We start from the raw sequence: 16890 nt of genomic DNA on the forward strand, positions 1-16890 counted from the left end.
CAGCCGCTGCTCTGACGGCCGTATTATACACCCGCTGCTGTGACGGCCGTATTATACACTCGCTGCTGTGACGGCTGTATTATACACCCGCTGCTGTGACGGCCGTATTATACACCCGCTGCTGTGACGGCTGTATTATACACCCGCAGCTGTGACGGCTGTATTATACACCCGCTGCGGTGACGGCTGTATTATACACCCGCTGTTGTGACGGCTGTATTATACACCCGCTGCTGTGAATGCTGTATTACATAGCTGCTGCTGTGATTGCTGTATTACACACCCGCTGCTGTGAATGCTGTATTATACACCCGCTGCTGTGAATGCTGTGTTACACACCTGCTGCTGTGAATGCTGTATTGCTGTGAATGCTGTATTATACACCCGCTGCTGTGACGTCTGTATTATACACCTGCTGCTGTGATTGCTGTATTATACACCCGCTGCTCTGACGGCTGTATTATACACCCGCTGCTGTGATTGCTGTATTATATACCCGCTGCTGTGACTGCTGTATTACACACCCGCTGCTGTGAATGCTGTATTATACACCCGCTGCTGTGAATGCTGTATTATACACCCGCTGCTGTGAATGCTGTATTATACACCCGCTGCTGTGACTGGTGTTGCTGCTGTGACGGCTGTATTACACACCCGTTGCTGTAAATGCAGTATTACACACCCGCTGCTGTGAATGCTGTATTACACACCCGCTGCTGTGAATGCTGTATTATACACCCGCTGCTGTGAATGCTGTATTGCTGTGAATGCTGTATTATACACCCGCTGCTGTGACGGCTGTATTATACACCCGCTGCTCTGACGGCTGTATTATACACCCGCTGCTGTGACTGGTGTCGCTGCTGTGACGGCTGTATTACACACCCGCTGCTGTGAATGCGGTATTATACACCCGCTGCTGTGAATGCTGTATTATACACCCGCTGCTGTGACTGGTGTCGCTGCTGTGACGGCTGTATTACACACCCGTTGCTGTGAATGCAGTATTACACACCCGCTGCTGTGAATGCTGTATTACACACCCGCTGCTGTGAATGCTGTATTATACACCTGCTGCTGTGAATGCTGTATTGCTGTGAATGCTGTATTATACACCCGCTGCTGTGATGGCTGTATTATACACCCGCTGCTGTGACGTCTGTATTATACACCTGGTGCTGTGATTGCTGTATTATACACCCGCTGCTCTGACGGCTGTATTATACACCCGCTGCTGTGATTGCCGTATTATACACCCGCTGCTGTGAATGCCGTATTATACAACCGCTGCTGTGACTGCCGTATTATACACCCGCTGCTGTGATTGCTGTATTACACACCCGCTGCTGTGAATGCTGTATTGCTGTGAATGCTGTATTATACACCCGCTGCTGTGAATGCTGTATTATACACCCGGTGCTCTGACGGCTGTATTATACACTCGCTGCTCTGACGGCTGTATTATACACCCGCTGCTGTGAATGCTGTATTATACACCCGCTGCTGTGATTGCTGTATTATACACCCGCTGCTGTGAATGCTGTATTATACACCCGCTGCTGTGATGGCTGTATTATACACCCGCTGCTGTGAATGCTGTATTACACACCCGCTGCTGTGAATGCTGTATTGCTGTGAATGCTGTATTATACACCCGCTGCTGTGACGTCTGTATTATACACCCGCTGCTGTGATTGCTGTATTATACACACCCGCTGCTCTGACGGCCGTATTATACACCCGCTGCTGTGACGGCCGTATTATACACTCGCTGCTGTGACGGCCGTATTATACACCCGCTGCTGTGACGGCCGTATTATACACCCGCTGCTGTGACGGCTGTATTATACACCCGCAGCTGTGACGGCTGTATTATACACCCGCTGCGGTGACGGCTGTATTATACACCCGCTGCTGTGACGGCTGTATTATACACCCGCTGCTGTGAATGCTGTATTACATAGCTGCTGCTGTGATTGCTGTATTACACACCCGCTGCTGTGAATGCTGTATTATACACCCGCTGCTGTGAATGCTGTGTTACACACCTGCTGCTGTGAATGCTGTATTGCTGTGAATGCTGTATTATACACCCGCTGCTGTGACGTCTGTATTATACACCTGCTGCTGTGATTGCTGTATTATACACCCGCTGCTCTGACGGCTGTATTATACACCCGCTGCTGTGATTGCTGTATTATATACCCGCTGCTGTGACTGCTGTATTACACACCCGCTGCTGTGAATGCTGTATTGCTGTGAATGCTGTATTATACACCCGCTGCTGTGACGGCCGTATTATACACCCGCTGCTGTGACGGCCGTATTATACACCCGCTGCTGTGACGGCCGTATTATACACCCGCTGCTGTGACGGCCGTATTATACACCCGCTGCTGTGACGGCCGTATTATACACCCGCTGCTGTGACGGCCGTATTATACACCCGCTGCTGTGACGGCCGTATTATACACCCGCTGCTGTGACGGCCGTATTATACACCCGCTGCTGTGACGGCTGTATTATACACCCGCTGCGGTGACGGCTGTATTATACACCCGCTGCGGTGACGGCTGTATTATACACCCGCTGCTGTGAATGCTGTATTACATAGCTGCTGCTGTGATTGCTGTATTGCACACCCGCTGCTGTGAATGCTGTATTATACACCCGCTGCTGTGAATGCTGTATTACACACCTGCTGCTGTGAATGCTGTATTGCTGTGAATGCTGTATTATACACCCGCTGCTGTGACGTCTGTATTATACACCTGCTGCTGTGATTGCTGTATTATACACCCGCTGCTCTGACGGCTGTATTATACACCCGCTGCTGTGATTGCTGTATTATATACCCGCTGCTGTGACTGCTGTATTATACACCCGCTGCTCTGACGGCTGTATTATACACCCGCTGCTCTGACGGCTGTATTATACACCCGCTGCTGTGAATGCTGTATTATACACCCGCTGCTGTGATTGCTGTATTATACACCCGCTCCTGTGAATGCTGTATTATACACCCGCTGCTGTGATGGCTGTATTATACACCCGCTGCTGTGAATGCTGTATTACACACCCGCTGCTGTGAATGCTGTATTGCTGTGAATGCTGTATTATACACCCGCTGCTGTGACGTCTGTATTATACACCCGCTGCTGTGATTGCTGTATTATACACACCCGCTGCTCTGACGGCCGTATTATACACCCGCTGCTGTGACGGCCGTATTATACACCCGCTGCTGTGACGGCCGTATTATACACCCGCTGCTGTGACGGCCGTATTATACACCCGCTGCTGTGACGGCCGTATTATACACCCGCTGCTGTGACGGCTGTATTATACACCCGCTGCTGTGACGGCTGTATTATACACCCGCAGCTGTGACGGCTGTATTATACACCCGCTGCGGTGACGGCTGTATTATACACCCGCTGCTGTGACGGCTGTATTATACACCCGCTGCTGTGAATGCTGTATTACACAGCTGCTGCTGTGATTGCTGTATTACACACCCGCTGCTGTGAATGCTGTATTATACACCCGCTGCTGTGAATGCTGTATTACACACCTGCTGCTGTGAATGCTGTATTGCTGTGAATGCTGTATTATACACCCGCTGCTGTGACGTCTGTATTATACACCTGCTGCTGTGATTGCTGTATTATACACCCGCTGCTCTGACGGCTGTATTATACACCCGCTGCTGTGATTGCTGTATTATATACCCGCTGCTGTGACTGCTGTATTACACACCCGCTGCTGTGAATGCTGTATTGCTGTGAATGCTGTATTATACACCCGCTGCTGTGACGGCTGTATTATACACCCGCTGCTGTGACGGCTGTATTATACACCCGCTGCTGTGGCTGCTGTATTATACGCACCCGCTGCTCTGACGGCCGTATTATACACCCGCTGCTGTGACGGCCGTATTATACACCCGCTGCTGTGACGGCCGTATTATACACCCGCTGCTGTGACGGCCGTATTATACACCCGCTGCTGTGACGGCCGTATTATACACCCGCTGCTGTGACGGCTGTATTATACAGCCGCTGCTGTGACGGCTGTATTATACACCCGCTGCTGTGAATGCTGTATTACATAGCTGCTGCTGTGATTGCTGTATTGCACACCCGCTGCTGTGAATGCTGTATTATACACCCGCTGCTGTGAATGCTGTATTACACACCTGCTGCTGTGAATGCTGTATTGCTGTGAATGCTGTATTATACACCCGCTGCTGTGACGTCTGTATTATACACCTGCTGCTGTGATTGCTGTATTATACACCCGCTGCTCTGACGGCTGTATTATACACCCGCTGCTGTGATTGCTGTATTATATACCCGCTGCTGTGACTGCTGTATTACACACCCGCTGCTGTGAATGCTGTATTGCTGTGAATGCTGTATTATACACCCGCTGCTGTGACGGCTGTATTATACACCCGCTGCTGTGACGGCTGTATTATACACCCGCTGCTGTGACGGCTGTATTATACACCCGCTGCTGTGATGGCTGTATTATACACCCGCAGCTGTGATGGCTGTATTACACACCCGTTGCTGTGAATGCTGTATTACACACCCGCTGCTGTGAATGCTGTATTACACACCCGCTGCTGTGAATGCTGTATTACACACCCGCTGCTGTGAATGCTGTATTATACACCCGCTTCTGTGAATGCTGTATTGCTGTGAATGCTGTATTATACACCCGCTGCTGTGACGTCTGTATTATACACCCGCTGCTGTGATTGCCGTATTATACACCCGCTGCTGTGACTGCCGTATTATACACCCGCTGCTGTGACTGCCGTATTATACACCCGCTGCTGTGACTGCCGTATTATACACCCGCTGCTGTGACGGCTGTATTATACACCCGCTGCTGTGACGGCTGTATTACACACCCGCTGCTGTGACGGCTGTATTACACACCCGCTGCTGTGATGGCTGTATTACACACCCGCAGCTGTGATGGCTGTATTACACACCCGCTGCTGTGACTGCTGTATTACACACCCGCTGCTGTGAATGCTGTATTACACAGCTGCTGCTGATTGCTGTATTACACACCCGCTGCTGTGAATGCTGTATTACACACCCGCTGCTGTGAATGCTGTATTATACACCCGCTGCTGTGAATGCTGTATTATACACCCGCTGCTGTGAATGCTGTATTATACACCCGCTGCTGTGATGGTTGTATTATACACCCGCTGCTGTGATGGCTGTATTATACACCCGCTGCTGTGATGGCTGTATTATACACCCAATGTCCCATTCCCAGCAGTCACCTCTCCAGTTAGCAGCTGAATGATCTTGTTGGTGAGTTCCAAGATCTTCTGGTCATTGTGTCTCTCATGTATCAGTGAGTGAGGTGGAGGCACCGTGATTTGGCTCTGGGTCGTGCTGAGTCCTCCTGACCCATGGGTATGGCTGCTGGGTGTCTTACACTCACCAGATGTCTTCTTCACTACTGTGTACTCCTATGTATTGGGGGAGACAGCAAACATCACTACATACACTCCCAGATCCCCTCACCTCCGCAGTCATGTCAATATATTATTACTATAGATTTGTGATGTCACTGTGACACTCCGAGAACCCCTCACCTCCCCAGTAATATTCCTGTACTATTACTATAGATGTAATTAATGTCACTGTGACACTCCCACATCCCCCTCAGCTCCCTAATCATATCCCTCTATTACTACTATAGATTTGTGATGTCACTGTGACAATCCCTGATCCCCCCACCTCCCTGTATTATTACTATAGATATAAGTGATGTCACTGTGACACTCCCAGATCCCCCCACCTCCCCAGTCATGTCCCTGTATTATTCTTATAGATATAAGTGATGTCACTGTGACACTCCCAGATCTTCTCACCTCCCCAGTCATGTCTCTGTATTATTGCTATAGATATAAGTGAGATCAATGTGACCCTTCCCCCCCAGAACCTCTCACCTCCCCAGTCAGCAGGTAGATTATCTCTAGGGTGAGGTGTAAAATCTTCTGGCTTTTGTGACTCTGGTCCTTGTCCATCTTCAGTGAAACAGTGATTTCACCACAGCTCAATCGTCTAAGAATGAATATAATAATTATAATAAATATCACAAAGAACATAAGTAGTAATTGCAAAAATGAAGCACAGGCTGGGAAACATAATCAAAGAATCCGGCACATATACCCCCATACACACAGTCACTGCCCAGCATTACACCTCATACATACAGTCCTGGCACACCTTATACAGTCTCATGTCGAGCACATATACCCCCATACACACAGTCACTGCCCAGCATTACACCTCATATATACAGTCCTGGGCATACCTTATACAGCCTCATGTCCAGCACATATACCACATACCCACAGTCACTGCCCAGCATTACAACTCATACATACAGTCCTGGGCACACCTTATACATCCTCATGTGCACCACATATACCCCCCCATACCCACAGTCACTGCCCAGCATTACACTCATACATACAGTCCTGGGCACACCTTATACATCCTCATGTCCAGCACATATACCCCCCATACCCACAGTCACTACCCAGCATTACACCTCATACATATAGTCCTGGGCACACCTTATACATCCTCATGTGCAGCACATATACCCCCCATACACACAGTCACTGCCCAGCATTACACCTCATACATACAGTCCTGGGCACACCTTATACAGCCTCATGTCCAGCACATATACCCCCCATACCCAGTCACTGCCCAGCATTACACCTCATACATACAGTCCTGGGCACACCTTATACAGCCTCATGTCCAGCACATATACCCCCCATACCCAGTCACTGCCCAGCATTACACCTCATACATACAGTCCTGGGCACACCTTATACAGCCTCATGCCGGAGGAGTAAAAAGAGAGAGAAGGAAGAGTGGAACACTCAAGAATCACACTCGCAGAGAAGGAGACGGGAAACCGGTGACCAGTAACATAGCCCATATGAAGCCAGGTGTGTCAGGGTGGGTGCCCTGTGGACCCTATGGGCTTCGAAGAAAGAGTTAACAAAAGGTAAGTTCTTACCATATCTCTCATTTTCTTCTTCAGGGTCCATAGGCTCCACAGGGAGACCTTGGGGATGTCCCAAAGCAGTCCTTTAAAGGGTGGGGAAGCTCCTGTGCTCGGAGGAGAATCCAGCGCCTAAAGAAAGCATCCTGAGAAGCAAAGGTATCAAATGCATAGAACCTTAGAAAGGTCTGAAAGGAAGACCACGTGGCCGCCTTACAAAGCGGAACAGCCAAGGCGCCACTGCGAGTTGCCCATGAGGGGCCCACAGACCAAGTAGAATGAGCAGTCACAGAAGGCGGAACCGGAAGGCCTGCCTGCGTGTATCTGAGATAATCATACAAAGCCACCTGGCCAATGTTTGTTTATTGGCCGGCCATCCTTTCTGGTGAAATCCATAGAGCACAAACAAGGAGTCTTATTTCCTAAGGAACTGGTACGGTCCACATACATCCTGAGAGCACAGAACACATCCAATGAGGCCTCACCTGCTGAGAGGTCAGGTGACTGAAAGGCCGGTACAATAATCTCCTGGTTAATATAGAAATTAGAAACCACCTTGGGAAGAAACTCAGGGCAAGTGCGAAGCACAGCCCGGTCCAGGTGAAATATCAGAAAAGGAGGATGACAGGAGAGCGCTCCATATTGTGACACCCTTCTGGCAGAGCAGATGCAATAGCCAGGAGAAAAAGTCTTAGCTGTTAACCACTTAAGTTCAACTGAATCCAGGGGTTTAAATGGAGAACCCTGGAGGGCCCGAATAACTACTGCCAAATCCCAAGGAGCCACTGGGGGAACAAAGGGAGGTTGAATCCGGAAGACACCCTGGAGAAAGGTGAGGACATCCGGTAGCGAAGCAATTCTTCGTTGGAACCAAACAAAGTGCAGAGACATGTACTTTCAGGTCCAATCCAGCTTGAAGGAATGCCAATATCCTGGATATACCAAAAACACCTGAGATCGTAATCCCGAGAGTGACACCACTGTAAATATGTATGCCACACTCTGTGGAAGATCCTGGCAGAGACAGGTTTACGTGCTTTAAGCATCGTGGTGATGACAGAACTAGAGAATCCTTTGGACCTTAGGAGGGATGTCTCAAGAGCCACGCCATTAAAGACAGAAGATCCAGGTCCGGGTAAAGGCAAGGACCCTGAGATAACAGGTCCGGACGTTAAGGTAGCAGGAATGGAGTGACGATGGAAAGACTCCAAAGATCTCAGTACCAATGACGTCTGGCCAAGCTGGAGCCACCAGCAGGACCATGCCTCCGTGCTGCTTGAACTTCCGAAGAACCGAGGAAGCAGGGATACTGGAGGAAATAGGTAAACAAACTGGAAGGTCCATTTCACTGACAGAGCATCCACTAAGCTTGTTTCGGCATCTCTTGTTCTGGACCTGTACACCGTTAACTTATGATTGTGTCGGGATGCCATGAGGTCCACCTCTGGGAGCCCCCATTTGTCCAGTAGGAGTTCACTCTCCTGGATGCACGTTGTGACGGCTGAGGAAGTCTGTTCGCAATTGAGAACTCCCGGGATGGACACTGACGAAATTGCTGGGAGGTGACACTCTACCCATGTCAGAATGCGGGACACTTCTGCCATTGCTGCCTGACTTTAAGTGCCTCCTTGATGGTTGATGTAAGCCACCATGATGGCATTGTCGTACCTGCACGGGCTTTCCTTGAAGAAAGTGCTGAGCCATCTTGAGGGCCTTGTACTCCGCCTGGAGTTCCAATATGTTGATTGGAAGTATTGTCTCGACAGCAGTCCAATGACCCTGAAAGGTGTGAGGACCGGTCACTGCGCCCCAGCCCCGAACTCTGGCGTCCGTTGTCAGGAGAACCCAGTCCGGGATCCAAAAGGGGTGACCGTTGGTGAGATGAGCCGTTTGCAGCCACCAAGATAGAGACAGACACACCTCCGAAGAAAGTACCAGCTTCTAAGTATTGATCTGGTGGGGTAATCCGTTCCACTTGGATAGTATCAACCCCTACAGGGGCCTTGAATGGAACTGAGCATATTCCACCATGTCGAATGTGAACACCATGGACCACAGAACCTGCATCGCCGAGTGTACCGAAACCCGGTGACTGCCGAGGCAACTGCGCACTCCCTGTTGCAGTGAGGAGATCTTTTCTGGAGTTAGAAAGATACTCTGCTGATGAGAATCCAGGAAGGCTCCCAAATGAACCATCCTCTGCGAGGGTATTAGGGAGGACTTTTTCCAATTGATCAGCCACCCGTGTGCCCGAAGACAAGCAATCGTCAGGTGCAGGTGTTGTAGCACTTCCTGAGAACCCAACAAAACGAAATGGCAGCGCCCGAAACTGGAATGACGGTGCAGAATAGCAAATCGCAGAGAACGCTGGTGAGAAGGCGCTATGGGTACATGTAGGTATGCATCCTGAATATCCAGGTAAACCATGTAATCCCCAGGTTCCATAGCCAGTATGATGGATCATAAAGTTTCCATCCTCAACCTGGGCACTCTGAGGAACTTGTTCAGAGATTTAAGGTTGAGGATAGGCCCATGAGACCCATTCGGCTTTTGAACCAGAGTAGAATAGTAACCAGTCCTGTGTTGAGATAGTGACACTGGTACAATTACCTCTGCTTTCAGCAAGGACTCTATGGCCTCCTGGGGATATGCAAGGCCTTGGTCTTGTCCACAGGAGGGCTTGTGCAGAAAAACTGGTGGGGAGGTTTTCGGTGGAATGAGAGGGCATACCCCTGAGAGACCACTTCTCTTACCCAAGCATCCCTGGTGGTGAGACACCAATATTGGGCAAACTGAAGAAGTCAGCCTCCCACTCTGAGATTCCCCAGAGGGGGCCCATCCCATCAGGCTGAGAACTTATCCACTGACTTGGAAGTAGGGCGTCTGGCACTCCAGGCCAGTTTCTTAGGTCTGGAGGTCGATTTAGCCGCTGACTGTCTAGGAAAGGACTGTCCTTTGGTCTTTCTTTGAGAAAGAAAGGACAGAAAGGAAGAGGATCTGGCCTATGAAGGTGCTGATGGCAGAAAAGCGGACTTAAATTTTGCCAATGTGTCTACAATTTTGTCCAAGTCTGGGCCAAACAACATCTCCCCATTGAAGGGCAAGGTTTCCAGGCAGTTTTTGGAATCCGCATCCGCCCTCCAGGAGCGTAGCCACAAGGAGCGGCGAGCAGACACTGCTGCAGCTGAGACTCCTGAGATCAGTAAACTGGAATCCAGAGCGGCCTCACCAGTATAAGCAGCCGCATCTCTAATGTGGCTTACCAAACCTCTCTGGGTGTCGGGAGCGTACCCCGGGAGGTGTCCTCCATACCATATACCCAGCTTTCTATCGCCTTGGCTACCCATGATATAGCCATGGACGGATGTTTAACGGCTCCTGAGGGAGAATAAATCGACTCCACCTTCCTATCTGTAGAATCCTTTTGGGAAGAGATGAAAGGCATTGGTAACGTAGCACTGTGTATTAAGCGCGTAGCATGAGAATCTACCGCAGGCTGTGATTCCCATTTCTTGCAGTGACCTTCAGGAAATGGGTAACATGAGACCAAACGCTTTTGCAGCAGATACCTCTTACCAGAAGATTGCCAGGCTTCCGCCATGTGGTCAACTAGCTGGTCAGAAAGAGGAAAAACAGCTGAGGTCACCTTAACCTGCTTAAACTGAGGGTGCTTGGATTTAGGGGTAGGTTCTTCATCCTCTATAAGTAGAATGGAATGGACCACTCGCACCAAAGCAGGAACATTAATACTCAACTTAAGGTGTGTAAACACTGGGCGATCAGGAAAGAATGTACGAATACGACATCGTAACCGTTCCGTCGTTCCTGATCACCTGTAGTGTCTGCACTGAACGATCAGTCGTTCAGTGCAGGCACAGGACCTCATTCAGAGCCGCTCGTAAGCGGACGCTCGTTCGCTCCGAGCGATGTTCGCACAACAGCGCATGTGTACGGGTTTTAGTACACATGCGCGAACTAGTCAGTGCGGCCGAAAATCGTGTGCTCACAAAATAGCGAAAGCCTACTAATTTGAGTGACAGGATGAGGCGTTTGTGGGTGGTAACAGGGGAAGGTGCTTGAAAACGGGGAGTGGAAATCAGAACGCAGGCGTGCCAAAAGGTCAAAACAGGCGTTTTAAGGGTGTGCATAATTAACAAAGAAGCGTCATCGACCACGTCAGTTGGGTGTATTTTAGCCAGAACTGCTCGCATGATTGCGGTAGGAAAAACCAACCACAAGAATAGCGAGCAGTTCATACGCCGTTCGATGTACTCGATTAATCTCATAAATAGCGGACATGACGTATGATGCGAGCGACCAGGGGGGCGTTTTTTCAGAATAACGACCACATGTTTTGTTCGCTCGTTCAGACATGGAAGCGTCAACAGACCGCAAAGAGCGAACGGTCAATTTAAATAGCCAACCCCCTTTTCTGAACGAGCGAGCGCAAATAGCGTCCGGCTCTGAATCAGACCCATAGTCCATTCCTGGACATGCCAATTTGCACGATTAGAATGTCGTAATTGTGCAATCGCTCAGTAATATCGCCCAATGTGTACGCACCCTTAGGCTCCACCTCCTGTGGAGAGGAATCAGAATCATCATCTACTGCGCCGTCATCTGATGACACGTCTGTGTCTGTGTAGATTGTGATGACACCACTGGGCGTTTAGATGCCTTCCTAGGCTTGGCATCCTGTAACATAGACTACAAAGCCATAGAGCCTGCCAAACTCTGTACTGAATTTGAAAAAGCATCCAAACAAGGTGGCTGTAAAGCCTGTGGTAGTACCTGAAGGGGGATTACAGACTGCTGTGGAACCGGAGGTACCTGTAAATTGTGTTATTCCCCCTCGTATATCACTGTACAGTCCTCTCCCCCCTATATAATAATAATACCACATATCAGTGTGTGCTGGGAGCTGTGTTATTCCCCCTCATATATCACTGTACAGTCCCCTCTCCCCTATATAATAATAATAATAATAGCACATATCAGTGTGTGCTGGGATCTGTGTTATTCCCCCTCATATATCACTATATGGTCCCCTCTCCCCTATATAATAATACCACATATCAGTGCTGGGAGCTGTGTTATTCCCCCTCATATATCACTGTACAGTCCCCTCCCCCCTATATAATAATAATAATACCACATATCAGTGTGTGCTGGGAGCTGTGTTATTCCTCCTCATATATCACTGTACAGTCCTCTCCCCCTATATAGTAATTATATCACATAGTGTGTGCTGGGAACTGTGTTATTCCCCCTCATATATCACTGTACAGTCCCCTCCCCCTATATATTAATAATACCATATATCACTGTACGGTCCCCTCCCCCCTATGTAAAAATTATACCACATATTAGTGTGTGATGGGAGCTGTGTTATTCCTCCTCATATCACTGAACAGTCCTCTCCACCTATATAATAATTATTCCACATATCAGTGTGTGCTGTGAGCTGTGTTATTCCCCCTCATATATCACTGTACAGTCCCCTCTCCCTATATATTAATACCATATATCACTGTACGGTCCCCTCTCCACAATATAATAATTATACTACATATCAGTGTGTGATGGGAGCTGTGTTATTCCCCCTCATATATCACTGTACAGTCCCCTCTCCCCTATATAATAATAATACCACATATCAGTGTGTGCTGGGAGCTGTGTTATTCCCCCTCATATACCACAGTCCCCTCCCCCTATATAATAATACAGTGATCGTGGTGAGCCAAAAAAAGTGTGGGTCCCTGGGAGCCCTCACTTTGCTAATTTGGGGTCCTACCTGACCTTTTCTGGGTCCCGTCGGAATTAAAGTTTTTAATCTTTAGTGCACAATGAGACATTTTTCCATAATAGAGTCAGGTGCTGGTAATGAACATTAGAGCTGCCAGTGTTAACCAACTAAAGTTTTAGGGGCCCATTTATTATTGAATATAATATAATATAAACACCTGTTTTCGGAGGTTTACCTCAAATATTAAGTTTCCCCCGGATGTGTCAAGGAGGGACCTCAACAGGTATCTCCAATACCTGCTGTGATCCCTCCATTCCCGCTGACAGCCGCATCCCCCATAGGTTTCTATGGGGGACGTATTGCTGCCAGATATATCAATATCCAGAATGCGATGCATTCCAGATATTGGCCCCTCAGCTAACGCCATTAATAATATTGATTTCACCATCAGCAGCTTATCATGCAGGCACATGATATACAAAGAGCCCATCTATAGGAAACAGAGGCTGCACATCAATGGGGAGAAGTCCTGGGACTTCCCCCACTACTGCCAGTACCAGTAACAACCACCCCTTCTCCACTACTCCCAGCATCACTAACATCCCCCACACTACTCCCAGCATCACTAACATCCCCCCCACTACTCCCAGCATCACTAACAACCCCCCCACTACTCCCAGCATCACTAACATCCCCCCCACTACTCCCAGCATCACTAACATCCCCCCCACTACTCCCAGCATCACTAACATCCCCCCACTACTCCCAGCATCACTAACATCCCCCCCACTACTCCCAGCATCAGTAACAACCCCCCCAATGCTCCCAGCATCACTAACATCCCCCCCACTACTCCCAGCATCACTAACATCCCCCCCACTACTCCCAGCATCACTAACATCCCCCCCACTACTCCCAGCATCACTAACATCCCCCCCACTACTCCCAGCATCACTAACATCCCCCCCACTACTCCCAGCATCACTAACATCCCCCCCACTACTCCCAGCATCACTAACATCCCCTCCACTACTCCCAGCATCAATAACAACCCCCCCTTCTCCACTACTCCCAGCATCACTAACAATCCCCCCACTACTCCCAGCATCACTAACAACCCACCCTTCTCCACTACTCCCAGCATCACTAACACCCCACCCACTACTCCCTGCTTCACTAACAACCCCCCCACTACTCCCTGCATCACTAACATCTCCACCACTACTCACTGCATCACTAACAACTCCCCCACTACTCCCTGCATCACTAACAACCCTCCCACTACTCCCTGCATCGCTAACATCTCCCCCACTACTCCCTGATTCACTAACAACCCCCCCACTACTTCCTGCATCAATAACAACCCCCCTACTCCCAACATCAATTATTACCCCTCCCTCCACTATTCCCTGCATCAATTACCCCTCCCTCCGTTACTGCCAACATCAATTATTGCCCCTCCCACCACTACACCCAACATCAATTATTACCCTTGCCTCCACTACTCCCAACATCAATTATTACCCCTCCCTCCACTACTCCCAACATCAATTATTACCCCTCCCTCCACTACTCCCAACATCAATTATTACCCCTCCCTCCACTACTCCCAACATCAATTATTACCCCTCCCTCCACTACTCACAACATCAATTATTACCCCTCCCACCACTACTCACAACATCAATTATTAACCCTCCCTCAACTACTCCCTGCTTCAATAACTACCCCCGTTGCTCTGTTTTTACAGAGGAGGAGGCAGGAGTGGTGAATACAGCTAGGGAGGGACATGATAAGTGCGCCCGGCCCCAGCACCCCAGGCTCCCCTACATACCCACTGCCAGAGCGTGATGTTCATGCTCCTAGCAGGTCCCTGGAACAATAGGAGCGGAGGTGCTGTTACGCTACCACATGCCGTCGAGCAAGACCAGCGGCATGCGGCGGCGTGACAGCACCTCCGCTCCTACTGTTCCAGGGAGCTGCAAGAAGCATGAACCTCGACAGGATGAAGTCTGTGTCTGACAGTAATTCCCGCGGCCTCACCATTCCCCACCCGCCTCGCTACCCCTCTTTACAAGTACCTTCAACCCGGAGGGGGCGGAGTGTTCATGCTGGGGCGGGGCACAGTCTTTCTTGCAAGGTGGGCCTCCAGGACCAGGCAAGTCTTCGGGCCGGGGGGCCGCCGGGACCAGTCTTCGGGCCAGGGGTGTCGGGCACATTACTCCTCACGCTATCCTCTGATCATCATCATCGTCCTATCCGGCAGCTGCACCCTTTACCACCACATGCAGCCGGCGGGAGAGCAAGACTGCCACGGCGGAGAGAGACATCTCCGCACTTGGAGAAGGGAGAGCAGGACAGCGAGGGGCTGATAGACAGCCAGAAGGGCAACCTGTTAGATGGCAGACCCTACACCAACAGCAGCCCTTTCACGCGGTGCGAAAGCTGCAGCTACCCCGGAGTTGCCCGGTACGGAGGAGAACCACGGGACGTGTCTGTACAACACCCAGAAGAGGCCGAGGACCAATAACAGCGAGTTAAGTGTTCCAGGCGGGTGTCCAGGTGTTCCCGGCGAGTGTGGGATGTGTGACATACAGGCCGGTAATACTAAAGTCTCCCGCAGAGTTACACCCCAGCTCCCGCGTAATGGCTCCTTTAATAGTGCTCCCTGAGACATCAATCATAGCAGGAGCCAGGGGAATGGTCAGCAGCGGAGCGCGTCCCCGGGGACCCACCCACTCTGACAAAGTGAGTCACCGGGCTTCGTTTGTGGGTAAAATACGCGCTATAGCGCGTATTTGCAAACACTGTAATAATACCGTATATCACTGTACAGTCCCCTCTCGCCTATATAATAATACCACATATCAGTGTGTGCTGGGAGCTGCGTTATTCCCCCTCATATATCACTGTACGGTTCCCTCTCCCCTATATAATACCACATATCAGTGTGTGCTGGGATCTGTGTTATTCCCCCTCATATATCACTGTACAGTCCCCTCCCCTATATAATAATAATACCACATATCAGTGTGTGCTGGGAGCTGTGTTAATCCCCCTCATATATCACTGTACGGTCCCCTCCCCCTATATAATAATATCACATATCAGTGTGTGCTGGGAGCTGTGTTATTCCCCCTCATATATCACTGTACAGTCCCCTCCCCTATATAATAATAATACCACATATCAGTGTGTGCTGGGAGCTGTGTTAATCCCCCTCATATATCACTGTACGGTTCCCTCTCCCCTATATAATAATAATACCACATATCAGTGTGTGCTGGGATCTGTGTTATTGCCCCTCATATATCACTGTACAGTCCCCTCTCCCTATATAATAATAATACCACATATCAGTGTGTGCGGGGAGCTGTGTTAATCCCCCTCATATATCACTGTACGGTCCCCTCTCCCCTATATAATAATACTACATATCAGTGTGTGCTGGGAGCTGTTATTCCCCTTCATATATCACTGTACAGTCCCCTCTCCCTATATAATAATAATACCACATATCAGTGTGTGCTGGGAGCTGTGTTATTCCCCCTCATATATCACTGTACGGTCCCCTCTCCCCTATATAATAATAATACCACATATCAGTGTGTGCTGGGATCTGTGTTATTGCCCCTCATATATCACTGTACAGTCCCCTCTCCCTATATAATAATAATACCACATATCAGTGTGTGCGGGGAGCTGTGTTAATCCCCCTCATATATCACTGTACAGTCCCCTCTCACCTATATAATAATACCACATATCAGTGTGTGCTGGGAGCTGTGTTATTCCCCCTCATATATCACTATACAGTCCCCTCTCCCCTATAAAATAATAATACCACATATCAGTGTGTGCTGGGAGCTGTGTTATTCCCCCTCTTATATCACTGTACGGTCCCCTCTCCCCTATATAATAATAATACCACATATCAGTGTGTGCTGGGAGCTGTTATTCCCCCTCATATATCACTGTACAGTCCCCCTCACCCCTATATAATAATAATATACTATACACAGGACACGTTACCTGGCTCCGGCTGTGCCAGGAATGTCTATGACAAAATGGCAGCTTAAGCCCCT

At 49.3% G+C, this 16890-nt stretch overlaps 1 protein-coding gene across 1 annotated transcript; it reads right to left on the bottom strand.

Annotated features, from left to right (window-relative positions):
- Nucleotides 1-5275: 5275 nt before the first annotated feature.
- LOC148502481 (oocyte zinc finger protein XlCOF29-like) lies at nt 5276-16885 on the bottom strand. The gene is made up of 3 exons (XM_088449789.1): nt 16838-16885; nt 5984-6098; nt 5276-5500 (listed from the first exon to the last, which is right to left on the bottom strand). The coding sequence occupies exons 2-3, from the start codon at nt 6059-6061 to the stop codon at nt 5276-5278; spliced, it is 303 nt and encodes a 100-aa protein (XP_088305915.1). The 5' UTR covers nt 6062-6098; nt 16838-16885.
- Between the last annotated feature and the right edge of the window lie 5 nt (nt 16886-16890).

The sequence above is a fragment of the Taudactylus pleione genome, unplaced genomic scaffold, assembly GCF_031769625.1.
Source record: "Taudactylus pleione unplaced genomic scaffold, aTauple2 ptg000495l, whole genome shotgun sequence".
Taxonomy (NCBI): domain Eukaryota; kingdom Metazoa; phylum Chordata; class Amphibia; order Anura; family Myobatrachidae; genus Taudactylus; species Taudactylus pleione.